This window comes from Balaenoptera ricei, chromosome 14, assembly GCF_028023285.1.
Source record: "Balaenoptera ricei isolate mBalRic1 chromosome 14, mBalRic1.hap2, whole genome shotgun sequence".
Taxonomy (NCBI): domain Eukaryota; kingdom Metazoa; phylum Chordata; class Mammalia; order Artiodactyla; family Balaenopteridae; genus Balaenoptera; species Balaenoptera ricei.
In genome coordinates this window covers 47901942-47929218 of record NC_082652.1, presented here as the reverse complement: position 1 = coordinate 47929218, position 27277 = coordinate 47901942, and the positions used below count along the sequence as shown (strand labels likewise).

Here is a 27277-nt window from a genome sequence, read left to right as displayed (position 1 = left end):
CCACCCCTGCTGGTGTCACGTAAGAGCAGCCACTGGGCCCTCCGGGAGGGAGCTGGCCCTGCGCGTAGTCCGAGTGTCGCTAACCCCGCGTGTTCTCTTCTGCGCCAGGTCAGGGAAGAATGCCGGCTCCTGAACGCCCCGCCTGTCCCGCCCCGCAGCGCAAAGCCTCAGTCCACCAGCCCCTCGGTCCCTCCTCGCACAGCCAAGCCGGCGCGGCAGCAGACTCGCTCTCCCAGCCCCACCTTGTCCTACTATTCTTCAGGGCTGCACGACATGTAAGTCCTATGCCAGGGCCCACTTCCACATGGTTCCCTCATCAACCAGGTCCCCAGTCCTTGAGAACCGTGTCAAGGAGCCATCCCCTGGGCAGGGTGGTAGGAGAGGAAGTTTTCTTTTAAAAAAAGAAAAAAAAAAATTTTTTTTTTTTTAACTGTATGAGCATGATGGGGCCCTGTTGGTTCTGAGCTAGGATGGAAGAGCCAGTGACCTAGCAAGATGCAGAGTCTGTGAGGGGTTCAGTGGTTAAGGCTGGCATCGACTTGTCTCCGCTTTGACTTCAACACACGCAGACAGCACCCTCAAGGAGGACCCGGAATGGCAGGGGTCCTGTCGGCTGTCTGCTCTGAATTCCCACCCGGTGCTGGAGTCCCTTCCTGACCATCGCTGTCAGGCAGTCTTCCACTTCCATCTGCGTCCTCCCAGCGCCGTGAGCTCATTCTTTTGCACTGCAGCTCATTCCATGGTTGGCACATGCCAATAACTTTTTTTAGAGATCTTTCATTATATCCAGTTGAAATCTATCTCCATGTAACTTTCAACTGTTCCTTAGGTCTAAAGAAACAAATGTAGGTCCACCCCGCCTCTCTTGATCAGGCTGTGAAACCGTGAGGTCAGCCGCGATGTAAGTCTCCTCCAAGAGGTAGCCTCAGTCCCACCTGCTGTCCCCCCATCACCCACCTCTGAGCACACTCTGGTTTCACGGTCACTCTTAAGATAGGGCCCCAGAGCTGAGTGTGATCACATGTGACAGGTTAAAGTAGCTCTCCTTGGCAGGTATTTTTTTGTTCCCTGGACATTTAAATCTTTATGCTGATGTTACACAATTGTGCGGAAACCAAGGCAAGAATAAGCATTTTATTCGAAACATTTCTTCCAGCCTCAGACTCTTGGATGGATATAGATAGGGTCATCGGTGGTGGTGATGTAGTCCTGTCACTGTAGCCCAAGGATGACAAGCGTGAGACACTCATTTACTGCTCTCTCACTCCACCCTTGCCCACTGCAGACATCGCTAATCAATCACAGCACCTGTTGGTGATAAGCCCAAATAAGGCTAAAGATTTTTCTCATCACAAAGATCCAGGCACCCACTAACAATGATTTTCTTGTTAAAAAAATTATATATTTGCCATCTCTGCTATAGCATATTAAATCAGTATCTTCATATCCATAGTTACCGATGTAGTAATTTAAAGATTCTTTAAAAAAAACAAACCCAGTGAGGTTAAGCAGGTACTTTACGATAAGAAATATAATATTTGTTGCCTAACTACATTTTTCTATTCAGAAGTGACATCGATGGGATAGGATAGGCTGGATATTTTACTTTTTTTTTTTTTTCACTCATCTCTCTCTCTCTCTGTGTTTGGCTTTTAAGCAGCGTTACTAAAAGTGACACGAGCCCTCCTGAAAGCGCTCCCGTTTCCTGCTACCCGTGTACCCGAGTGAAAGCAGATTCCATGGACCCCAAGTCCCCGTTCGGCAGTCCCACTGCTGAAGCTCTGTCCTCCAGGCTCTCGTGGCCTAATCATTATTCGGGAGCGTCAGAGACCCAGACCAGGAGCGACTTCCTGCTGGATCCGAGCAGGAGTTACAGTTACCCCCGACAGAAGACGCCGGGCACGCCCAAGAGAAACTGCCCGGCAGCCTTCGACCTCGACGGCCACGAGGTGGCGGCCAGCCCACCCGGGCCCAGGCCCACGGAGCCCGGCGGTAGTGCCCCGGGGTGTCCCAAGTCGGCCAGCTACTCTCTGGAGAGCACGGGCGGGAAGACCCTGACTGCCGGCCCCGCCAAGCAGAGCATCTCGTGCCCGGCCTTGCCTCCCAGGGCCCCGAGGCCAGTGGAAGAGAAAGCCGCCCTCGACACCCTACCTTTGCCTCTGCAAATTGATGGTGCTGAGGAAGACCCCGAGCCTGGGTCGCCGGACCTCTCCGAGGACCCGTACTTTGTTCAGAAGGGCACACAGGACATCTTCTCCGTGTCTTACCCCTTCTCATCACCCCTCCACCTCCAGCTGGCCCCCCGCTCCTGTGGTGACGGGTCCCCGTGGCAGCCACCTGCCGACCTGTCGGGACTCTCCATAGAGGAAGTGTCCAAGTCCTTGCGGTTCATAGGGTTGTCCGAAGACGTCATAGCATTCTTTGTGACCGAAAAGATTGACGGAAACTTGCTTGTTCAGCTCACGGAAGAAATCCTCTCCGAGGATTTCAAACTGAGCAAACTGCAGGTGAAGAAAATCCTGCAGTTCATTAACGGCTGGAGGCCCAAAATATAGCCAAATAACCCCAGGTAGCATTGAACAAAACAGATAAATGTGTGTTCTAGAAGGGGAGGGCTGGGACACAGTTTCACATTTTTTTGCACTAAAATCTTTCTCTGTAAATAGGGATAAGAGAAAACTCTTACTATGCAGATTATGATTTTGAATGGTGAACAGGCTATTTTGTACATCAATAAAAATGCTGTACAGAACACTTAGAGGTGTGCCTTGTACATCACTCAACACTCAACAGCTGCTAAAAGACAAAAGGCATGTTCAGAGAAATAATTGTTACCCAAGTAGGTTTATGCGAGAAGTTGTGATATTTATTTACAAAATAGCCAAAGCTGAAAGACAGAAGAATCTTTAAAAAAAAAAAAACACAAAAAACAAAAAAAAAACACTTTTGAACAATTCCCTCCTTTGGGAGAATCAACTTTAGACAATTTATTCTGTGCTCTGTTGTTCAGATTGCTCAATGCTAATTGTTTTACTCTTGTGCCTGAAAATGTTAGTGATATGAAATGACACTGCAGTGTTATGTGCTTGGTGGGGATCTTTTTATCAAAAGGCATTTTACAAAAGTCATGTGCTAGTAGAGAGGATCTATGATGTCCTTAGAAATAATAAATCATGACCACAATAATTTATCTGTAACTGCTGCTAATTTTACTGAGCAGAGATAAAAAAGACCAGAATATATACGTATATGTATATTTACACAATACAAATGTATGTTTTCAACATCAGTATGAGTCTGATCTTTTAGATAATAATCTGTTCACTTTCAAATATCCATTGAAGTTTGGGGCCGTTAATTAAGTCGTCTCTCTTAGGAAATGGGACAGAATGATTCCAAAGATTCTCAGAGCCCTGTCCCTCGAAGCTGAGTCTTATCAGGCTGCATCACAGAAAACTTGGAACAAATCAGTAGAGAGTCTGTATTGAAGAATTAAGTTTGATTTTAAACCTATTACAGGCTGGGTTTTACATAGAATACTCCCGTGCTGATCAGTGTCTGGGGAAATGACCATTTCTGTCGAGTGATCATTCTTCTCGGGTTTGAGGGTCTTATTCTCCTGGTATGTGGTGATGAAGGGTCTGGAGAGCATTGCTCAGAGCGTGTCAGGTGTTCTCAACATGCTTTGTGCTTTAGGAGAGCTCAGCAATCAGACATACCATCCTCTGCTTTGATATGTGCAACATCTGTTGCATCATTTTTTAAAGTATCAGTAAGAGTACTTGTTTAGTTCAGAAATCTCTTCTTTCCTCTCTTCCAAAGAAAATACATGATTACCATACTTTCATTCCAACAATCCCAGGACCCAGTCTGACAGTTTTTGCCAAACGTGAATAAATACTCCAAAATATAATGGCATCCACATAATTCTTGACTTTTTGAAGGAATATAAATCTTAGAAAAGTTTTTGTTCTCCGAGCAGCATATCGTCCCTAGCCCTGTCTCCCCCAGAGTGTGTCCCCACATTCTAGATGGACAGACAGCCACCCAGGTGTCAGTGTGACTTGCAGGATTGGCTTGTATGTTATTATCCGCTCTTCTTGCTCATCAGGATAAATACACAAATGGAAAGACAAGACCCACCAGTCTAGTTTTGCAGACCTGTTCAATATATGGCTTCATTTCTTGGCATTCAAGATATTTTTAATCCATCTCATTGTTTAGAATTGGGGTGAATTGATACCTTTTCTCATTTTCCATCTTAAATCTTTTTTTAAAAAAAAAAAAGCATTTTCCCCCCAACATGTCTCCCAAAATGCAAATCCTCTAGGTTAAAAGTGCCCCATAAAAGAGTACCCTGTAGAATCTATCAAACTGTAGCACCTCTTCAAAAGTAACTGACAAGTTTATATAGAAGCTTCTAGTACTGCACTCAGATGACATGCAGCCCCTCCATGACTTTCATGTTGAGAAAGCATCCTTCTGTGTGACGGGCAACTCCCTAGGTAAAGTTAACCTCTCAGAACTTTCCTTTAAAATAAAAACAGAAAGGATGATGTTGAAAAGTTGCAAGTTTTCTTTGGCAAAACCTTGCTGAATCCATTCGTGAATCCTTAGCACCTGGACGCTGTTCTCAATTCAAGAGGGAGGAATGAGTGGGTTTGAGTTTACTATGACAGTTGCCGCACATAAACAACTGGTTCCTTTTATCTATTTTTTCTTTTTGTTTGTTTTTTTCTTTTGCAAAACCTCGACACAAAGTCCTTTTTGTTTTTTGTCTTGGCATATGTACGTTGAGTTTATATCGACGGCAACATAGAGACTCCTTGAGGGCAGGGAGTATGGCCTTTCATTGACATATTCAAAATTCACTGAGCATCATGTGTGTGCCAGGCACTAGGCTAGTATGACTTGACAGGCTGATAAAAAGACAGTTCCTGCCCTCTTGGAACTCATAAGGTTTATGTTTAAAACCACAGTTGTTGAGACTGGGTATGTGTAAGAGAGACATGAACTCTCCTGGCAGTTGGATGTATGGAGAGTTAAGTGTGCCCTGTCCCTCAAGAACCCACTGAAGGAAGAAATGGCAGCCTCTATTAACGGGGTATAAAAGAAAAACTACAAGACCATTAAAACTTGGAAAGCATTGGAGGCAGCAAGTATCTCTGACTCCCACTGACTAGTGTTCTTTTCTACTGATTGGAATTTTTTTTTAAATTGGTAGTAAGTATCTTCTGGTATCGCCAAAGCCACATGGCGCCCTTACTAGACAAGGCATGCATAGCCAGAGAAAATCAAGACAAGGAACGTAGAACAGGGGTAGGAAGGAAACAGCCCTTCCCTTCTGAGCTGCGACTTTTGCAGTGAAAAGCAGTGTATAGAGATCCCCACATGCAGAACCTTTTCTAACCAACCAGGTCAAGACTGAGGACATCTTCTGGCAGGTTCCCTGCAATCTGTGCACTGACCCCTGTGCTTGGGGGAGAGTGTCCAAACGGGACTCTTTCTTGGATTCCTTAAATGCATGGCCAAAACCATCGTGACCCCCTTAAGAAATTCAACAATAAACCAAACCAAGCAGCTAAAATGTAAAATGTGGGCCTGATTCCTGTTGGGACGGAGCACTCAAACACAGATCAATTCCTTCTCAGAATCTCGTAAACACCTGCACGTTCTCTCTCTTTTAAGTTGAGCTGCTCAACTTTATGAACTGTGAAATTTACATTTAGACCCTTTCAACCCACATAGACCATTCACATTTATGGAGTTGCAGCTAGCTGCCCATTCGACTAAATTGCAGTGTTTATTCTTGTTTCACATAGAAATAAAACAATCTTAGGGGGAAACATTATGACTGTCCATTCCAACTGTTTTCAGACGTGGGTAAATACCCTCTGCCGACATTCCAGAACCACCTTACACATCGTGCACACAACTCCTCGAGAAGTTCAGGGGGCGGGTGTGGATGAATAGAGGGCTCTTCATTTTCCAAACACACTGTATCACAAGTCACTACTCATCATACCTAAAGAGTATGAGGTTAACATTTTGAATAACAAACTGAAAAAAACCCACAGTTCTCCAAAGACCACTGTGAACTGTTCAAAGAAAATTTCAACTTCAGTCCACCAGAAAAGTGAAATCTGCTGTTGGACACACAAGACTTTCAGAAACTATGACCATTAATCCCAATTCCCACTATTTTTCTAGGAATACAATGGCACCAGGCTGCTAGGGCAAGAAAAGTCAGATGCCCAGAGTGCAAATGATGGAAAGTAGGATTTTTATACTGTGGGACTGTAATTCTTATGACCACTTCTTGTCCAATCACATCGTTTAGTCTTCAGAACTTGGTGTTTTAAAATTTGTCTCATTGTGAAAGCTAGAAACAAAGGGTAAACGTGATTTCTGTTAAAAGTATATACAAGTATCTTCTGTATTTTTGCTGCTCTGTCTAATTTTTAGGCTATGAGTTTTGTAATGAGCTTATCAGATGATGAATTTCCTTTGTTTACAATCTCATGTAGTAGGGCTCAGATCATCATTTCTTAGCTATAAACCCCTTCTCCCATTTTCATATTAAGCTCCATTTAAAATATTGCTTAACCTAAGCCTAAAAGTTGAATTCAATTAGTCAAAAATTTGGGAGTTTTCCTTGACTTAAATGAAAATGGTATATTCTTTTCAAAGACTTTTGTAACCATCTTTACAGTTTCTTTGCTTGGAAAACTGGGGTTGTTAACTACCAGTTAACAGTTGCATTATTTCCAGAGCATTGTCTATGGGCCCAATGTGTACCTCAAGATAAACATGGTATGTTTTGTCTAAAAAAATTCGTTGTTGATTTAAATGGTTCGGAAATGTCTATAAATAAAGAAATTTTAAAAGTTGCTCTTCTTGCAGTCGTTCCTCAGTGAGTTGGACCCCTGTGTGGTTTTCTAGAACCTCTCTTTCCCACCCTCATGGAGGAGAAGAGAACTTGTCTGAAGGGTTTCTGAAGACTGCAAGCTCACTCCATGTTAACAAGAGATTGAAGACTATGGCTATCGAAAGTGGAAGAAGCTGGGAACCAGGTAACCTGGTGGCAACCAAAGAGAATCTAGTACCTGTGTGGTCAGGAGTTAGGACAAAAGACAAATACAGATGGACTAGTGAGCTTTAAAAAAATAATAATGGGGGAGGGTATAAATGAGGGGGTTGGGATTAACATATACACACTACTATATATAAAATAAACAAGAACCTACAGTATAGCACAGGTTACCCACGTTCAATATCTTGTAATAACCTATAACGGAAAAGAATCTGAAAAAATATAGATAGGTAGATAACTGAATCACTTTACTGTATACCTGAAACTAATGCAACATTGTAAATCAACTATACTTCAATAAAAAAATTAAAATAGAGCTTCCCTGGTGGCGCAGTGGTTGAGAATCTGCCTGCCAATGCAGGGGACATGGGTTCGAGCCCTGGTCTGGGAAGATCCCACATGCCGCGGAGCAACTAGGCCCATGAGCCACAATTACTGAGCCTGCGCGTCTGTAGCCTGTGCCCCGCAACAAGAGAGGCCGCGATAGTGAAAGGCCCGTGCACTGTGATGAAGAGTGGCCCCCACTTGCCGCAACTGGAGGAAGCCCTCGCACAGAAACGAAGACCCAACACAGCCATAAATAAATAAATAATTTTTTTTAAAAAAATTAAAATAAAAAAATTTTAATAAAAATAATACATGTTCATACAGAGAAAAAAAGACAGTAGAAATTCATATCTCTTTGGCTTATATATAGCTTAATTTCTATAATTACAATTAGCTTAACAGTGAGTAGATGTGGTAGAGGGTTTTAGAGAAAGTCATGAGCATCCAGCACGCTGCAGCATCTACCAGTAAGTTTTACAGAGAAGTTGGCAAGTGGAGGCCGGTTAAGCTTTTATTGTACTCAAAATAGCATGAAATAGCTTCAGACTATCTTACTGAGCAGTTCAGGGGAGGGTTGAAGGGCAGGGGGGGACAATGAGATCTTAAGTCCTTGCCTGGCTAGGATCTCCCCAGCTTCACAACCACCAAAAAATCTTCCTGCCTTCTTTTGCTAGACAAAGCATCCCTAAATCATTCATTCCATGTTATACTTAAACCTTCAACCCTTCTGCCCTATTTCACAGGGATAAAACCTGTGACTATACCCATAGGTGGCCACTTTCCTGATTTCAGGGATGTGCACTGGACAAAACTATAGGGTTGATGTGACTGGGCTAAAACGTCCGAGGACCTACCACAAGGTTCTAGAAGTACTTACATCAGATATACACTAGGACATATGACTCCCCCAAATTGGATATTGCCAAGTAAATTTGAGTTTAGAAATATATTGGGTTAGAAGATTCACAGACATAGAGAACAGACTTGTGGTTGCCAAGAGTAGGGGGAAGGGGTGGGTTGGGAGTTTGGGATTAGCAGATGCAAACTACTATATAGAGAATGGATAAACAACAAGGTCCTGTTGTATAGTACAGGGAACTATATTCAATATCCTGATAAACCATAACGGAAAATATGAAAAAATGTATATATATGTATAGCTGAATCACTTTGCTGTACAGCAGAAATAAACACAACATTGTAAATCACCTATACTTTCATAAAACTAATTTAAAATAAATAAAAAATTTTTAAAGAAATACATAGAATCAAATATCCTCCAAATCCTACCTATCTGAGGTTAGAAAAAGCCAAATCATTGAAAACAGTGAGTAGGTGCTGGGTAAATTTCACTGAAATGAATTTTCCCTTAAGCAGTCCCCTCTCCCACCTCAGTCCCTCCGTGCTTAGGTACTCATATGCATCCTTCAGGATTTACCAAGTGTCATCCCCCAAGCTGATTTGGTTTCACGCCTCTGTGCTGACAGCTTTCTGGCTACCCTTGTAAGCTATAAGTCTTTGGTATCAGGGCTTATGTCTTCGCTGTCGTATCTTCAAAAGTAATGCTAGTTAAGATTCCACTGAATGACGGCATGATGCCATCACGTTCCTGATGGCGGCCAGTCTTCGTGCCATCAAGATCAAGACCCTGCAGCTGCATGATAACAATGAAGTAAAGTCAAAAGAATGACAAATGAAACCTGTATTCATCATAAAATATCTAAGACTAAAAGAGAGTAAGATATGAACCTGTTTAGAGATTCCAGATCGAGTTTGCAACATTTGCCAACGAATAAATTTTTCTTCTACCAGTTTAATGAAGGCAATGAGTTCAGTTCTTTAATGAATATAAAGTGAACTAGAAAAGATCAGTGAGTTTCCGTAGGTTGACTCAAATATTGGCTCTAAAAGACACAGGCAATTGAAGACTAGTAGACATGGTTGAATGACCTAAGCTAAGAGTGATCTCAGGACCAGAAGCAGTGATGGGTAAAGATAAGAAACACTTTGCATGCTCAGAAGCACAGCTGGCAAGGAGATATTGTGCAGGGCATAAGAAATAGCGTCCATGGGCAGATCACAGAAGTTTAGAGCCAGAGGGAACCCTGGAAATGATCTGGTCCAACCTCTTAACTTTATTGGAATGAAACCCATGGAGGTTAAATGACCTCTCTGGGATCACACAAAGTTTGTGACAGAACCAGAGCTAGAAATAAAATCTCCTGTTTCCCCATTTTGTACTCATTCCACGACAACCTTGTCTCCCAATTTCCTCAACTTTTAACTTTTAAAATAACATTTAAGGACTTCTCTGGTGGCGCAGTGGTTAAGGCTCTGCGCTCCCAATGCAGGGGGCCGGGGTTCAATCCCTGGTCAGGGAACTAGATCCCACATGCATGCTGCAAGTAAGAGTTCACATGTCTCAACTAAGGAGCCCGCCTACCACAACTAAAACCCGGCGCAAATAAATAAATAAATATTTTAAAAATAATAAAGAGCAAAATTTTTTAAAAAATAAAATAATTGGGGCTTCCCTGGTGAAGCAGTAGTTGAGAATCTGCCTGCCAATGCAGGGGACACGGGTTCGAGCCCTGGTCTGGGAAGATCCCACATGCCGCGGAGCAACTAGGCCCGTGAGCCACAACTACTGAGCCTGCGCGTCTGGAGCCTGTGCTCCGCAACAAGAGAGGCCGCGATACTGAGAGGCCCGCGCACCGCAATGAAGAGTGGCCCCCGCTCGCCGCAACTAGAGAAAGCCCTCGCACAGAAACGAAGACCCAACACAGCCAAAAAATAATTAATTAAAAAACTAAATAAATAAAATAATTAAAATTTTAAAAAATAAAAATAACATTTAATGGGTTTTTTTTAAGCCCATGGAATGCCCTACCCTGGTCCTACAACTTCTCTTTCTTCTAAGCCTAAAAATAGGAGCTGATGTTCCCCAGTCAGTGTTAGCTGGAAAGAAAAGGAACCTCTCCCGCTGGTAAAATGGATGCTCTGTGCATGTCTCCTGCTTTTTGATCAAAAACTATGACTCAGTGGAGATACTGAGACAGGTGTAAGATGAAAAAAACATAAAAGAAAAATAAAAATCCAAAACTAAATGTCCATCAACAGATGAATGGATAAAGAAGATGTGGTACAAATATACAATGGTATATATTACTCAGCCTTAACAAAGAATGAAATAATGCCATTTGCAGCAGCATGATGGATCTAGATAATCATACTAAGTGAAGTCAGTCAGACAGAGAAAGACAAACATCATATGATATCACTTATATGTGGAACCAAAAAAAATGATACAAATGAACTTATTTACAAAACACAAACAGACTCACAGATGTAGAAAACAAACAATGGTTACCAAAGGGGAGAGGGGGTAGGAGGAGAATAAATCATGAATTTGGGATTAACAGATACACACTACTATATATAAAATAAATAACACAGACCCACTGTATAGCACAGAGAATTATATTCAATATCTTGTAATAACCTTTAATGGAAAAGAATCTGAGAAACACACACACACACATATATATATAACGTATATATATATCACTGAATCACTTTGCTGTACACATGAAACATTGTAAATCAACTATACTTCAATTTTTTAAAATCCCCCCCCAAAAAATCCACGCATAGCATACACGCCTTTCATCCCACTGTATCCAGGGTAGCCCCTAGGAAGAGTACAAACTGGGGCACCTTGGGAGAGAAGCAGCTGTAGTACTAAACATGGCCACAGGGTGCCAGGCTTTTCCAACCAGCTAATAACTACCCAAGTAAAATTTTAAATCCAGCTGTACTGGGGGTCTCTATATTCCCATCAGTCACTTTTCCACTTTCCTTAGTTAGCCAAAGGCATTCAAATCCTGAAGTTATATAAACAGAAAGAAGTGGCTCAAAAAAGGTAAGGGATTTGAAAGTGGGGCACTGTACAATTTTTTCAAGCCACATTTCCACTGGAAGAGGGCAAAGGAATTTTCAAAGTGCAAAACTGACCTGTCAGAAACCTCGCTCCTTCTTGGCCCTGAGTCTCTAGAATTTTGAAAGTGAATGGTGCAAATCAGAAGCTCTTGCACAAAGAAAGTTGTACTTCATTTTTTTTTTTTCCATTGATCGGTTTTGAGCAACAAAAAACCCTCAACCAAAACCAAAATCTATCAAGTATCATTACACTAAAGTTGACTTTCAAGTGAGGGTTGAGAAAGTACATCTCCTTCAAGCCTCCTTCACCTTAACAATAAAACCATGAACCTACCTAATTGATCCTGAAGAACAAAGGAAAGATGAATTCTAACGAAGAGAATATCAGACTTCGGTTTGGGCATAAACATGTTCATGCTTCATTCTCTGTGCTTTTTACTACTTTCAGTGTAGCATAATTATTGACAAAGGAAAGGAAGTCTCTTTTTCAATTCAGCTTTTAAGGAGATGACTGATTTTACAAATCCAGTAAACTACCAGTAATTTCAGTTTTAGTTTAAGTTGCCATCTTGAAACAGTGTAATTGCCAATTAAAGTTTTCCCACAGCCATGCTTACCTGTTTCTATCACATTTCAATGATTAGTGAATCCTGTGGAGAAATGGGACTTCTTCACATTGTAAAATGCTTGGCTATTCTGGCTCCATGTTTCTGTCTAGGTTACCCTGTCCTACACACAAAGGCCCTCACTTTTGGTTCCTTGTCTCTGTGAAGACCGTAGAATATGCTGGTTCTGCATATGCATCCTATCTGCCCCCCTCTAAAGTTGGAAAAATCTAGCCATGTAAATTATCATTGAAGCAAAACCTGAAAGCAGGATAGACAACCATTTCACAAGGTGCAGAACGTGTTCGTGCAACCTGGGGTCCACTCTTTGTACAATCCCATTTTTTCACGGGTCTCACTAATCACTGAGATCGGATAAAAACAGATAAGTATGGTACATGCTGTGTACACCAGTGATCTGGGGCACATTGTGAAGAAGTAAGATTTCTGTATGTTAATCATCCTGGATGATAGGTGTAGGAGTTATTTGTGTCGGCAGAAGGAAAAGGCAACCTGCAGAGACACCACTACTACAGAAACTCATAAAATACTGGGGTCCATGGATCAGTTAATAATTGATAGTTTATTTGGAAGGTTGAGATAACTTATCTTTCACAGATACTAATTGCAAAAGAACATTTTGAAATATGGCCTGGAAAAATGAAGTACACATTTCCTTCTTCAGTTAACTATTAGGTATGCTATTATTTAACCCTGGACAACTTCTTTGAGAGAGGTCTCGTTCATTTTTGTTATTTTTTTGCCTTAACATGTTGCCAGTATTTGGCCATTTCTAGAGTATCCATCTTCCATCCATAGGCTTTGTCCCCTCCTGACTGTCACCCAGTGTCAGGGTGACATGTGGGGGCAGGATGTTTATAAGAAAATCAGTAGCTGTTGCTAGAGTTGAGGATTTGACACCAGCATGCCCTCAGCAATCCCAATACTCAAGTTACAGGCTGTGGATTATCCCACTACCAGACTCGTTCATCCCCTAACTCAGCTGCAGTCCTCACCAACCACTGTAGGTCTCAGTATTCCCAGTAGGGACCCCGCCTCCTGTCTCCCCCCCAGTCTGGGTTTCTTCTAGCACCTCTTTCCCTGAGACTTCTTAGATCTTAACCCAGACTTAGCCTAAATTTCACATTTCCCTGAACCCTCTTTTTGCTCTGTCTCCAGTTAGCTCATTATGAGGCCTGAAAACATTCTCTAACCTGAGTTTCATAAATGTGTCCTTGTGAACAGCCAAAGTGATCCAGCAGGCAAACGACACTGGAGGGACTGGACTGATGTCACAGGCAGATGGAAGGAGGCAGGACGGCTGGTGTGCAGTTGTCTGGGTTCATTAACTGAAGTAATTTGGGTGACGTACCTCCCGTCATTCCCAAACAGTAACAATCTGCCTTTCCAATCCTGGCTGTGTGAATGCTAAAGACGGGTTTGAACTTACTTTTAGTGTCAATAAAATGTTGATCGGCCAGCCCCTCACCCTCTGGCATGTCCCTAAGTGATATTCCCAGTATGTTTAGAGGAAAGTGTGTCTCATGTGCTCCAAGGTTGACCAACACCCAGTTATTCTCTGATTCTCAGGCCTGGCACCGCACCCAGCTGGCCATGGCCACAGGGTCACTTCCTGCTTCTCAGCGCGACATGGAGCTCCTGGACTCTCTGATTATACAGCCAGTTCTGCAAAGAGGTTCCTCTTGAGACGTGCGTTTAGGCTTTTCCAGTCCTTCTGTAGAGGTTCTGTGTGCAGCTGCTCCATCGACCTGAGCTGCAGATGTGCCTGCTTACAATGCAGGTATCCAGCAGGGTACCAGGCACCCAGGTATACACACATCCACAGACCCCAACACCTATGCCTTGAACAAACACCCTCTCAAAGACTCACAGTCTCAGCCCATGAGGACATGGGCCCAATCATGAGCCACAGACCTCTTCATCACTGCACCCGAGGCTACACAGACGCCCAGCAGAAGCTTAGAGACGCCACCCATACGGGCATGATTGGCCTCCCGCACGTGTGTCCATCCTTTTCTTCAGGATAGAACCTGAGGGAGGGTTTCTTTTTCTGGTGACAAATATTGAACAACTTTGGAGTCAGCCAGTCCCTCATTTGAGTCAGAGTTCGGCTCTTTATTATTGCTGTGGCTATGACGTCATTTTCTTACCTATAAAGTAAGAATGACAACTACCTCTTAGAGTGGTTACGAAAATTAAATGAGTTGACATATGTGAAGCTCTTGACGGACCACTGAGTTCAAAAAACAGACTCAATTCTGTTTTGAAATAGAATTAAACCCCTTTAAAAATGAGGGACAAGGCAGTGTGGGAGTAACACACTTTCCTTCTAACCATTAGCCAGTGCTTTTTGAGCATATATTACCTTTTCTGCACAGACCAGGTACTAAAGCTGTTCTGAGTGAAGACACAAGCTGATGGTTTACAGACAGTTAGCACAATAATAAAATCATTCATTGAGTAATTATTGTGTTCCCTTCATTGAAACACAGGAAATCACATGCACTATCTCACTTAACTTACACGGAAGAAGTAAGAGGTAACTACTACTGTTATTCCCGTTTTTATCTATCTATTTATTTATTTATTTATTTATTTTGGCCACACCATGTGGCTTGTGGGACCTTAGTTCCCCGACCAGGGATCGAACCTGGGCCCTTGGCAGTGAAAGCGCAGAGACCTAACCACCGGACCACCAGGGAATTCCTTATTCCCGTTTTTATAGATAAGGAAACTGAGTCTAAAAGGGTAACTCATCCAAGATCACACAGCAAAGTAAATGGTCAACCTGGATTCAAATCCAAGTCTTTCTGACTCAGAGGCCGTGCTCTGATGCGGGGACACGTGCTCTGGGAGTCCACAGGGCAGAAGGTCACTGTGACTTGAAGCTCGGAGATGACCTCCTACAGGAAGTGGCTCCTAAACACGAATCTGGAGGATGAGTAAGAATTAGGAAACGAAGGGGAGCAGGGAGAAGGTGAAGACGTGAGAGGGGAGAAAGCAGTATTGGCAAGGTCTTGGAGATGCAAGAGAGCATAGCGTCACTGACATAAATTGTTCAGTGGGACCGCAGTGTAGCGAGTAAAGAACGTCGGTGAGAACTGAAGCGGTACGAAGAGGCCTTTCCATGAAGGCCATTGCATTGAAGGCAAGGGAGGCTGGTCTTCAAGCAGTGGAGAAACTCCATCATTGGAAGTAGGGAGTGACAGGAGCCGATAGGATCACTGGGAATGCAGCGGGGGAAATGGGTTGAAAGGAAGAAAACCTGGGTGTGGGGAGAGCCATTAGAAGCAATGAGGAAAAGCACATAATTCATGCAAGTGTTGAGGTGTCCTAGGTGGAGTAGCACCAGTGGGGATGTAGAGAAATGGACCGACTAGAACAGAGTTGAGGAGGTAAAACAAAAGGACTTGGTAATCGATCCAACGTGGCAGCTACTACTTGGAAGCAAGCGCCTAAAGCCCCAGGTGCCTATGACTCTCAAACTTCCGCCACTCCCCCTCCTAATACAATATGGGACCTGAAAGTAAAAGATTGATATTATGCTAGTGTTTCAGGGGCTCCTAGACATGAGAAGAAACAATAGAATATGAATTTAATGATAAATGATGGTGCCTAATCCAGAATCTCCACTGGACCCTATCCTGGTTGGAAGGATGAAACAGGAGTTCAGTCACAAAGCATCGCTCAGCAGAGCTGGGCGGAGATCTACCAAGGGGGCGATCCCTAACCGGGGTACCCTCCTATCTGTCGCCAGCCACACTGGCCTCTGAAACTACAGTGAGCCTGGGACCTCCTCAAAGTCAGAGGCTGCAGAGCTTGCTCCCCAGGGGCGCTAGAGGCTGCGTTTCCGCTGGGCAGGGCTGTGGAGCGGAAAGCTGTACCCAGAGCACCTTCAGCAGCACCAGTGGAACAGGGGTCACGGCTCCTGGGAGTAGAGGCGAGGATGGATTGAGGATGACATCCAGGTTGTCCACCTGGTCAACTGGATAGAAAAGAAACTGAGGAGCAGGGTGGGAAGGGGTTGCTGCTTCAGCTTTGGGTGTGCTGCATTTCAGGCCGCCCACCAGGTGGGTTCTGTTTGTCTGCACAGAATGAAAACCCAACTACAGCCGCTTAGTCGAAAAGGGGTTCGTTTTCCTTGGTAACAAGAAGCCCAAAGGAGGCATTTAGGGCTTGTGCAGCTGTTCAAGGAGGCCATCCTGGAACCAGGATCGTTCAGGTCTCCTGCTGCACTACCCCGGTGGCTTTCGTCCTCATGATTATAAGTTGGATCCTGTAGTCACAAGCATTTTTCCTGACTTCCAAGCAGAAAGCAAGCTTGGAAGTGTAAAGAGCAAAAGACACATGCCACTGACTCTGTCCTTTTTAAATCCCTATAGACTTCCACTTGGCCAAAACTAGGTCACATGACCACCCCAGGGGCGAATGTCACTTAGGTGAGTATTTTCAACCCTGAGCAAATCAGGATTACGAGCAAAGAAGAAGAGACACTGGATAAACAACCAGCAGTGTCTTCATGGGCACTTATGCAATATATATTCATTGCCCCAGTGTTGACCATAGGAATGCAGGCCATCCTGCTGGAGATATTTTTGATACATGAGTCAGAAGTTGAGGACAGAACTGAGCTCTAGAACAAGTTAGGTCATTAACTCTTTGGAATCACATCCTTATTCTTGCCTGTATTTTCAGTTGCCTCAAACCCATCAAAAATTTGAGAAATGCTGCATATTATATTGTACCTCCTGAAAATGCATAATGCATTTTAGTATATTAAAGGCTCTGAGAAATTCTCAGTAAAAACCTGTTTGACTATATTTAACTTAATATCTCTCCAACATTTCCCAGACCTTGCTTTGGAAAGCTGATGGAGGCTACTACCTTGAGATCATCTAGTTTAGTTCTTCATGGCCATGTGGCTCACTAAAAATTAAGCTGTTGGCAGGGTATAAGAAATGTGGGATCTCCATGCCATATAATAGTAAGTACAAGACCGGTTTCCTGGGCAAGCAACTTATGCAGTCACACAACTCTAAGCACTTAATCCCGTTCCCCATCCCAGGGGCTTCTAGGGCCCTACCTGCCCCTCAGGTCCTGACCATGGGTTCCTGTTGACCAATCAGAGGTCTTGGTAGCAGGAACCATTATTGTCCTAAGCTCTGAATGGACCAATCAGAAGGCTAAGTGATAGTGACTCATTGATGTTGGGTCCTGAGTGGACCAATTGGGAGCCTAAGTAACAATGACTCTTTGATGTCCAGGAGCCTGAGTAAACCAATCAGAGAACTAAGTGACAATAACCCTTTCGTGTCCTCTGTCCTGGGTGAACCAGGTAACAATGACCCATTGGTCTTTTAGATCTAGAAAAGAACAATCCAGAAGTCTGAGATACAATGGCCTCTTTTTAATCTGGGTCTGACTGGACCAGCTAGGGGTCCAGATTTCTGTCAAAAAATAAGGGTCCAAATACCAAAGACACCCTTTCTCCACAGTCCAGTGGGCCACTCAGTGGCTGCGGGGACTTCTGTAGCCAAGAGCCCCACCCTTCACTGATCACAGCACTGGTCCAGGGTTGATGGTGGGCATAGCTTGGGACGGGGATTGTGTCCCTCCTGGGCTGCCAGTGTTTGCTGCACCACCCTCAGCCTTGCCCATGCCCAGCTATTTTTTTATTTAGTGTCACATGGTTGGGGTAGGGTCTGGGCCTTCCACCTCCACTCCTGCTGTAACCAGTCTTCCCTACTTTATTAAGTACCAGAGGGAATAAAAAAAAAAAAAAATGCCCCAAACTTGGGTTAATGCTATGCTGTTGCCGTCTTGAGATTAATTTCCACAAGGGGCTCCAAATTTTCATTTTGCACTGAGCCTGGCAAACTACATAGCCAGTCTCAGGCAAACAGGATAAAGAACAGATAGACATGATTCATATTTTTAGCCTTTTCCTATTTCAGAAGAAGGAGTTGCCTGCTAGTTGAAATACATTTGCCCTTCTTGCTGACATATATCAACATACACGAAAATATTAAAACATAGAACTGTTCTCTCATTCCTGTTAACACCCTTCCCCTACTCCTTTTTTTTCTTTCGGGGGGTGGGGGATGGATATGTCAAGCTTGTATTAAACGTAGTGAAAAAAGAAATTAGCCTCACTTTATCATAAGTGGATATGAATGGGAATTTAAAACAAACTTTTTTTTAAACTGTAAAACAAAGGCACTAGTCTTTGCATTGGGGAAGGGAGTCATATTTTATTGATTATGTTCAACATGAAGTACAGTACATAGCCTATAGTGGATGCCCAGTTGGCTGATGGGTTGAAATAGAGCTTGATGAGTGAATGGATTTGACAAGGCCCATCCAGAGATTAGAGAAACTCTCTAGACAGCCAGAGCCGAGACTCAGGCACCTCTTGCAGACTCTGGTGAAGGCCAGGATCTGTTTTCTACCTTGAAGCAATCCTTTTGTGTAGTTTGTTTGGGGTTCTGGAATTTAAACTTATTCCAGAGTAGCAGCTATCTCGTGACCATGAAGGCCCCCCCTTCCCCAGTACATAAAATCCACAACCACAAATCAAACTGGTCCTCCACATTGAAGGAAATACATAAAAACAGGAACAAAACTGGTATAATTAGAGCTGGATTGGAGTTCCTCTCCATCAGGAATTTCTTTTGAAACCTCTGAATATTGACAAGAAAGATAAGATGGTAGAAAGAGACTTACCCACAAGTCAACCAAGAAATAATTTTTTTAAAAGCTGATTTCTTTATCCTTAGCTCCAGACAAATATGTATAGTTTTTAAAATTTATTTTCCCCTGTTCTGCCACTTCCAGCCTAAAATGTATTTATACCAACAGCCCCCATCACCACAACCCCCATGAATGGAATGCAACAAGGTGTTACAGGAAAAACAAAGTGTTATCTTCCACAAAGGATGGTTGATGAGTCAGTATACTGCTCCGTCTAGGATAATCCACATCTAAGTTTCTTTGACTTTGCAAAGCTTAAATAGAGCCTTGGGAGCAGTATAGAAGGAATAAAATTGCCTTTAGGAAGCAAGAACCACACTTTCATTTCTTTGAAACAGGAAAGTTAATCCCAACAGAAAAACAAAAAAAGCAACAAAACTCATATATTAGCAGAAAGAGGGAGATTCTTTATTATTTGTCATGTGAAATGAGAAGATAATGAACCATCAGGGATTGACCTTTTCACTGGAAGAAAGGGTTGATATTTCGATTCCTTTTCTGAGTCAGGAACTGGGTCTCCTCCGTGGCAACCACCATAGCCATTTGTTGGTAGTGGGTGTTCGGTACTATCTGTTGGTTGTTTGACGGGTGAGTGGGTGAGTGAGTGCATCGGTTGGTTGGTGGATTTTAATTCAGCAAATCCTCTTCTTCTCTGATGTTATAGCAGCCTTTTTCTCATTTTCCTGGTCTTTGTTCTGTGATGCCTTAGGCTGGCTCTATCCTCAACACTGTTTGAACCAGCATGCAAGTCCCCATATGAGGACTGTAAGAGCCATTCTCCTCCAGAAGGTGATCTGGGGTCTAAGCTTCTCGTTTCGTCTCTAGATTATAAGCTCTCATGTCTTACTTTAGTCCTGGTCCCAAGACTGCCCCACCTGCCCCTCAGCCTGTCCCACCCTAGTCAGGTTCAAAAAATATTTCTTTTGTTGGACTGGTGAATATAAACAAATTAACCATTCCCATTCTGCTTTTGAAAACAAACTCTTCAAGTAGTGAATTTTTAGAAAAGATATGTCTTGAGATAGCCATATTTACCTATTTAAATCTTTTTCTTAAATTTACAACTGAAGTCTACACTGAGTCTTACAATTGAAGCCTACAGTTAGTTTTCAGTCCAGTGAAATAATGTCATGGCTTAAAAAAATACAGGGCACACCATTTTCCTAGCATTTTAGTTTTTCTTTTTCTTTTCTCATTGAAAAAGTCTGCAACTTAATATGTAATTCTTGCTAAATTATAATATGATTTTCTTTCTATGTTTTGAAACATTTGCCTCTATTAGATTTCCTTCTCTCTCTGTGTGAACAACCGGATGCATTGTGCCAGAATCGTCTCAAAGCAGATAGGACATCAGTAGTCACTTGGAGCATCTCCCACAGGCTATTTCAGAGAAGATCTCTTTACCAGTTCCTTCTTTCAAAAGTTTTTAGAGAGCACAAGTCTTTAAAAAAAAAAAAAAAAGCACACACAGTATAGTGTTCTGCCTGGGATTTAGAGCAGACAGGCAAAGGTTAACAAAAATAGAAAGAAATTTAACTCATCCCATTTTATTGAAAGCAATTTCCAAGTAGCTTATTTGTTATGAAGATAACTTCATCCAAGCATTTATTTAATAGTTAATTAGCAGCATCTCTTAAAAGATTTCTGCAGCCTAGAAAACACAAGGCCATAATCCCCACTAATAATATCAACTGATGAACAAGGACGCAGCACCTACGTTTTCAGCTGATGATGTGGCAAAGATCATGAAATCCTGCAAACCTCAATCTAAAGTGAGTTATAAATCGTACAAATACCAGCTAACGGATAATGAGATTCTGTTCTAATGTTGATAATGTGCAATGTAAGTGTTTCCTGTTTCTTAAATAGGATATCTTTGACCATTTAAACAAGTCTTTAGCACCAAGCATCCACAGGCAAGAGTATATTAAAAAAGCCATTTTGTGTATGCCACTTGGAGGTAATGAGAAAATGCTTTGCAATGGGACACGCATAAGAGGAGACATCAATGTCTTATTAATAGGTAAGAGCACGCTGAGTTAATAGTGCATTGATAACTTATTTTTACTGTCCCCTCCTCACCACGCTTGTGTGACTCAGTGATGTAATATTAGCAAGAAAACAAAAAGCCAAACTAGCACAATTACTGTGTCATCATTTTCTTGTATAAAAAATGTGCTTGCCTTTTATTGAAAACATTTTTTATCCTTGAGAACGTCATATGACCTTTTCAGAAATATCCTGTGTCCAATACATCAACCCCCGACCCCAAATTCCCCACATATTTCCATACTACCCCTCCTTTTATCCAGCCCTAAATCCCAACTTTGATCTACTCAAAAATCCAATAAACACCCTAAAAAACCTGACTATTGTCTAAATCTCCCTCTAACCTTGGCTATTCTGCCATCTTTCCATTTTACCCTTTGAGGAAAGTCTCAAAGACCATTTGGAATTTGAGCAAAGACTTCAAGGTGCTTTTATACGAGAACCTGCAATTGGCAAAGCTTTATCCACCACTTTCTCTGTCCCTCTTGATGCCAGGCACTCAGGGGGATACAAAAATACATGTGACGCAATATCCGCCTTTCTGTCTAGTTGTGGAGATGAGACAAATAAATTCACTGAACTTGCATTTATTAAATACTTACTCCATGCCAGGAATTGCCAGCCACAGACAAAAAAAAAAAAAAAAAAAAAGGAAGACGCAAAGATTGTCCTTAAGGCGCTTACAGGAGAAAACAAGAGGAGAGACATGTAAAGAAATTATCAGTACATCAAAGTGTTTTAGGCTCTATGATAGACGTATAAGCAGAATGTTAGAGGGCAATGGTGGAAAAGTTTCCAAGAGAAGGATTTCAGCTTTCAACACTTCCCTTGAATGGTCATTTTAAGAACTCATTAGAAAATGTTCCTGAAGAATACCTCAGTACTTTCCATGTTTGGTGCTATAAATTACTCCGATTTCTACTTGATTGTCACCTTCAAGAGACATGACCAGACTTCCCAGAATAGTGTAGCCACACAATCACAATCTTGTACTTAAGCTGATTTGTAATCCTTTGCCTAACATTTCTTCTTATGGTTTTATTGATTGCATGTAAAGTCAAAGAGAGCTGGAACTTTGTTCTGTCACCTGCTGTATCCCCAGAGCCTAAAATGGAGCCTGCCACAAGGAAGGTTCTCAGTAGTATTTATGAAGGGATGAATGGTAAACGCACAGGATTTTCTCAAATTGGCCTTGTGGCCAGCCCATTTTCCCTTTCTCGAATCTTCATATTTCACCCACCTTCCCTCCATCCATATCAGCCCTGACTCAGTATCCAGTATTGTTCCACAAAGAAAGGTTTTACAGAATGCTCATCACACCCTCACTGAGACCCTCTCAACAGGCCCTGATGCTTTAGACTGGGTCACAGTTAGAACCAAGGCCTGTGACAATTGCAAAACTATTTGCGCTAAGTCTACACAAATATCCAATTGTAATACAATTTTTTTAATTTTAAATTTTACACAGCTTTACAGTTTACAAAATATTGGCTATATTCCCTCTGTTGTATAATACATCCTTGAGCCTGTCCTACACCCAACAGTTTGTGCTGTAATATAATTTTTAAGCAAGAAATAGTATAAACTATGTAAGAAAATAAATTCTGGATAATAGAGGTTTTGTCTTTTTGCTATAAGTTTATAGTCTTTTAGTTCAAATTTCACAAGGATTTGGAATTTGGGGTGATGGGTTTTGTTCATTGCCTAACATTATATGTCAAACAGAATGACTGCCTTTCTGAGAAGAGGGAGAATGACACAATTATATTTGATAGACAAGTGAAAAATGTACCCTGAATATTATTTAGGCCTAACCAGCTATTAATAATGATCCAAACAAGATATTGTCTGTTTTAAAGCTTCTTTCTGAAAACTAATTCTTTGAAATGTGTTATTTACCAGGGCTTTGATTATGCTAATCTATTCAATTCAATTCTATGAATATTAACTGAGTACTTTCAAGCATGTGGAGCGGGGTAGGGGTAGAGAGATGAGAGGAAGTCTAGGAATGTAGTAAAGATGAATAGGAACCCCAAGAGTCCTATAACCTAGTATCTTACCATGTGTTATAGAATAGTTTTATACAGACATTCTATATTTTAAAAGAGCATGCCTCTCTTCACTTTGTGTTTTCAGTATTCAAAATGGGAAAGAGGTCAGAGAAAGCTTCCCCCTGTCCCAGAAGCACCTCTACCGATGCAGGTTCACCCAGCCCCCCAAACTGTCGTGGTTCTAGTTTTCCTGGTCACCTTCTCTATGGGAAGATAAGCAGAGCATCTGTTGCACTGAGCTCAGAAACAAACGTCCTCTGCTGCTCTTCGAGATAACGTCCACAGAAGGCTGAAAATTAAAATAAAATAAACAGGGCTGCAGATTGTTCAAATTAGGCTACATGAAAGCCAGAGGAACAGTCTGTCATTTAGCTGTTAAATCAGACCACGGCTGCTGCCGATTTGAGAGCAGATGAATGAATGACAAGTGTTAATAAACCCGGGAAAAGGTGCAAAGTAAGCCACAGGGAAGCAAGGAATGCAGAGCAGATGGACAGTTGGATTTGAACAGAAGGAGAAAAATGGAATTTTTAGCTTGAGTTTTTTTTTTAAAGATAGCAATAACCTATATTTCTACAGATGGACTTCTTTGCTTTCTGAAAGATTTTTAAAGTTCATCTCTTTCCATTTGCTGTCAGAGAAGGACGGCTAGGGGATGCTAGTAAAAAGATACAGATAAGAATTCCATGGGTAAGAGTACTGGATGTTTTCCATAAATTTCAAAGAGCATTTATCACTTTGTACACTGAGTTATAATACATCAGCATTTTATAAGACTCGAAACCCAAATACAGGTCAATGAAATTAATCAATTAACAGTCTACCTCCAGTATGTTGAAATACAAAAGAACTATTCATTCGCTGCCATTTGGCAATGAACTGTAGGTGATAAATCTCGCTATTTTAAGAACCAAAACTTTTTCATTTGAAACTATTTGTTGAATGAATGAACGAATGGATGGATGAAATGGATTGTACAGTTGCATTCAGTAGCATTGAAAATAATTTCTGGGTGAACTTGTAAACAGAAGTCACACTGCAATACCATCATATAAGGACACCCTTGGGCGCTGAAATGTGAGTTGGAATCACAGCTTTACTTAGGCGGTCCTCACCTGGAGGGTTGAACATTATGAATCAAGTCTAGAGGGCAGTGGGATTGGCCAACCAAGAGACTGTCATTAATGGTCACTGGGCACCTGCTCTGAGAGGACCCTAAAGGGTAAGTGATCAGACCCCACGATTGGCTTAAAAAAAAGCAGTACCAGGTTTCTGATAGGTGAGGTAGAATTGAGTTCTGCACATCCTTAGTAAGTCCAATATCTTTCCTCTGAGAAGGTCTCATGAATTCACATCAAAGTCCTAGGGAACAGGAATAAAGACGCAGACGTAGAGAATGGACTTGAGGACATGGGGAGGGGGAAGGGTAAGCTGGGACAAAGTTAGAGAGTGGCATGGACATATATACACTACCAAATGTAAAATAGATAGCTTGTGTCCGCCTAGAGGGGTGGGATAGGGAGGGTGGGAGGGAGACAAAAGAGGGAGGAGACATGGGGATATAGGTATATGTATAGCTGATTCACTTTGTTATACAGCAGAAACTAATACACCATTGTAAAGCAATTTTACTCCAATAAAGATGTTAAAAAAAAACAAAAACAAAGTCCTAGGGAAATGGTGAAAGGCAAAGGAAAAACCAAAAGAATTATCGTTATATAAGATCCTGGGCTTCCCTGGTGGCATAGTGGTTGAGAGTCCACCTGCCAATGCAGGGGACACAGGTTCGAGCCCTGGTCCGGGAAGACCCCACATGCCGCGGAGCAACTAAGCGCATGTGCCACAACTACTGAGCCTGCGCTCTAGAGCCCCCAAGCCACAACTACTGAGCCCGTGTGCCACAACTGCTGAAGCCTGTGCACCTAGAGCCCGTGCTCCACAAGAGAAGCCACCGCAATGAGAAGCCCACGCACTGCAACAAAGAATAGCTCCCACTCACCACAACTAGAGAAAGCCCACACACAGCAATGAAGACCCAACACAGCCAAAAATAAGTAATAAAAATATAAAATATAAAAAAGATTCTTATGCAGCACTGGTAACACCGCCACACACTCTAGCATGGTTTCAGAGAACACAGGACAGCTCCAGCACATCAGCAGCAGTAGCAACCTTCCATGAAAGGACACCTTCAGGACAGCCATGTCCCAGCCTGGCATCATGGCTTAGCCACCGTGACACAGCTGCACCACCACCAGAGTCTATGGGCACTCTCAATCAGTGATATTGAGCATCTTTTCATGTACTTACTGGCAATTTGTATGTCTTATTTGGAAAAATGTCTATTCAGGTCCTCTGCCCATTTTTAAATACGACTGGTTTTTTGCTATTGGGTTGTATGAGTTCCTTAACCCGTTATCAGATAGATAGTTTGCATATATTTTCCCCCATTCTCTATGTTGCCTTTCATTTTGTTAATGATTTATTTTGCTGTGCAGAATCTTTTTAGTTTGATGTTGTCCAATCATTTATTTTTGCATTTGTTGGTTGGGCTTTTGGTATCATATCCAAAAATTCATTGCCAAGACCAATGTCAATGAGCATTTTTCCTATGTTTTCTACTAGGAGTTTTACAGTTTCAGGTCTTATGTTTAAGCCTTCAATAGACCCATTTCGAGTTAATTTTTGTGAGTGGTGAAAGATAGGAATCCAGTTTCATTCTTTTGCATGTGAATATCCAGTTTTCCCAATGCCATTTATTGAAGGGACTATACTTTCCCCACTGAGTATTCTTGGCCCTCTATGAGGGTTTATTTCTGGGCTCTCTATTCTGTTCCATTGATCTATGTGTCTGTTTTGATGAAAGTACCATACTGTGTTGATTACTAGAGCTCTGTAGTATAGTTGGAAATCAGGTAGTGTGATGCTTCCAGCTTTGTTCTTTTCAGGATTGCTTTTTATAAGATTAAGTATAAGAAATTCAAATGTTATTTGTGTTACCAAGTCCAAGCCTGTACTGCTTGCTGCATGACAGGCAATAAATGGAGAGACAGGTTGTTGGGGCAAGGAATAGCAACTTTATTCTGAAAGCCAGCAGACCAAGAAGATGGTGGACTCGTGTCCCAAAGAACCATCTTGCCTGACTTAGAATTCAGGCTTCTTTTATACTAAAGGGGAGGGAGTAAAGCCAAATACTTCCTGGTTCTGGTCAGCCTCAGGAGGGGATGTGATGATTTCTATCTCCCTGCAGTTATTCACAGGTGGGCCTGGTCAGGATGTTTCTTATGAAGCTGACAAAGGTATTTTAGCTTAATGTTCATTACCTGGGAGGCAGGCTTCCCAGAGATGGGCCATTATGTATAATTTAAGCTTATAGGCAACATCCCTTTAGGGATTAACTTGTAATAGAATACAAAGGTTCTTCCCTATTACTACAATTCCCCACTGTCAATGTCCATTCCATAATCTTGTGGGAAAAGGGACAAAGACCACTCTGACTACTTCCAGAAGCTACAAATATTCCTTAGAATCTTTAGTGAGTCCTTTATCTACAACTATTTGAACGTGATGAACCCAGTTAGCACTTTGTTCATTTGTAATTCAACTTGGGGTTTTGGTTCCAGTTCCCAATACATGTACTAAATTCCTGTGTTGTTTATTTGGACAAAATTACACAAATTGGTTGATGCTTCTCCAGCTCCAGTGAAAAAACCATCTACTTCAGTTGGATGGGCAGACCTGTTGGAGGCAAATGCGTGAACAGAGGTTGGTATAGAGCCCAAAGTTTTAACAAGTTGGCAACTGCTAGTTCTTTTAGAGCATTTACAGATTCTCTCACCTGGGCAGACACCTGGAATGGCCTACCACACAATATTTCAAAGGGGCTTAATTTAAGCCTGCTTCTGGGAGCCACTGATCCAGAGCAAGGCAACTGGCAAGGCCTTATCCCAAGTTAAGTTGGTATTCATTTTCTCAGTTTTTCCTGTTGATTGTGGTCTCCAGGATGAATGTAGTCCCAATGCCTTAATCCAAATCAGGGGATAATTTCCTTAAGAAGGGCTTTAACCAATTAAAAAGTACTGATTTTAAAAAATAACTTAGAAGACATTGGGACAGCCAAAAGGCACAGGAAAAGACGTTCAACATCACTAATCATTAGACAAATGCAAATCAAAACTACAATGAGGTATCACCTCACACCAGTCAGAATGACCATCGTCAAAAGTCTACAAATAATAAATGATGGAGAGGGTGTGAAGAAAAGGGAACCCTCCTACACTGTTGGTAAGAATGTAAATTGGTGCAGCCATTATGGAAAACTGTATAGAGGTTCCCTAAAAAATTAAAAATAGAGCTACCCTATGATCTAGCAATCCTACTCCTGGGAATATATCTGGAGAAAACCATAATTTGAAAATATATATGCACCCCGATGCTCACTG

The 27277-nt window shown here is 42.0% G+C and overlaps 1 protein-coding gene across 3 annotated transcripts in view; it reads left to right on the top strand.

Moving 5' to 3' along the window:
- GAREM1 (GRB2 associated regulator of MAPK1 subtype 1) overlaps nt 1-6890 on the top strand; it is a 211412-nt gene extending 204522 nt beyond the window's left edge. For 2 of the 3 annotated variants that reach the window (XM_059893923.1, XM_059893921.1), the window contains 2 exons: nt 109-275; nt 1658-6890. In XM_059893923.1, the coding sequence (XP_059749906.1) occupies nt 109-275; nt 1658-2555 (1065 nt within the window). In that variant the 3' untranslated portion in view covers nt 2556-6890. The remainder of the gene's footprint in view (nt 1-108; nt 276-1657) is intronic. The other variant, XM_059893922.1, reaches the window with a different exon arrangement.
- The last annotated feature ends 20387 nt before the right edge of the window (nt 6891-27277 follow it).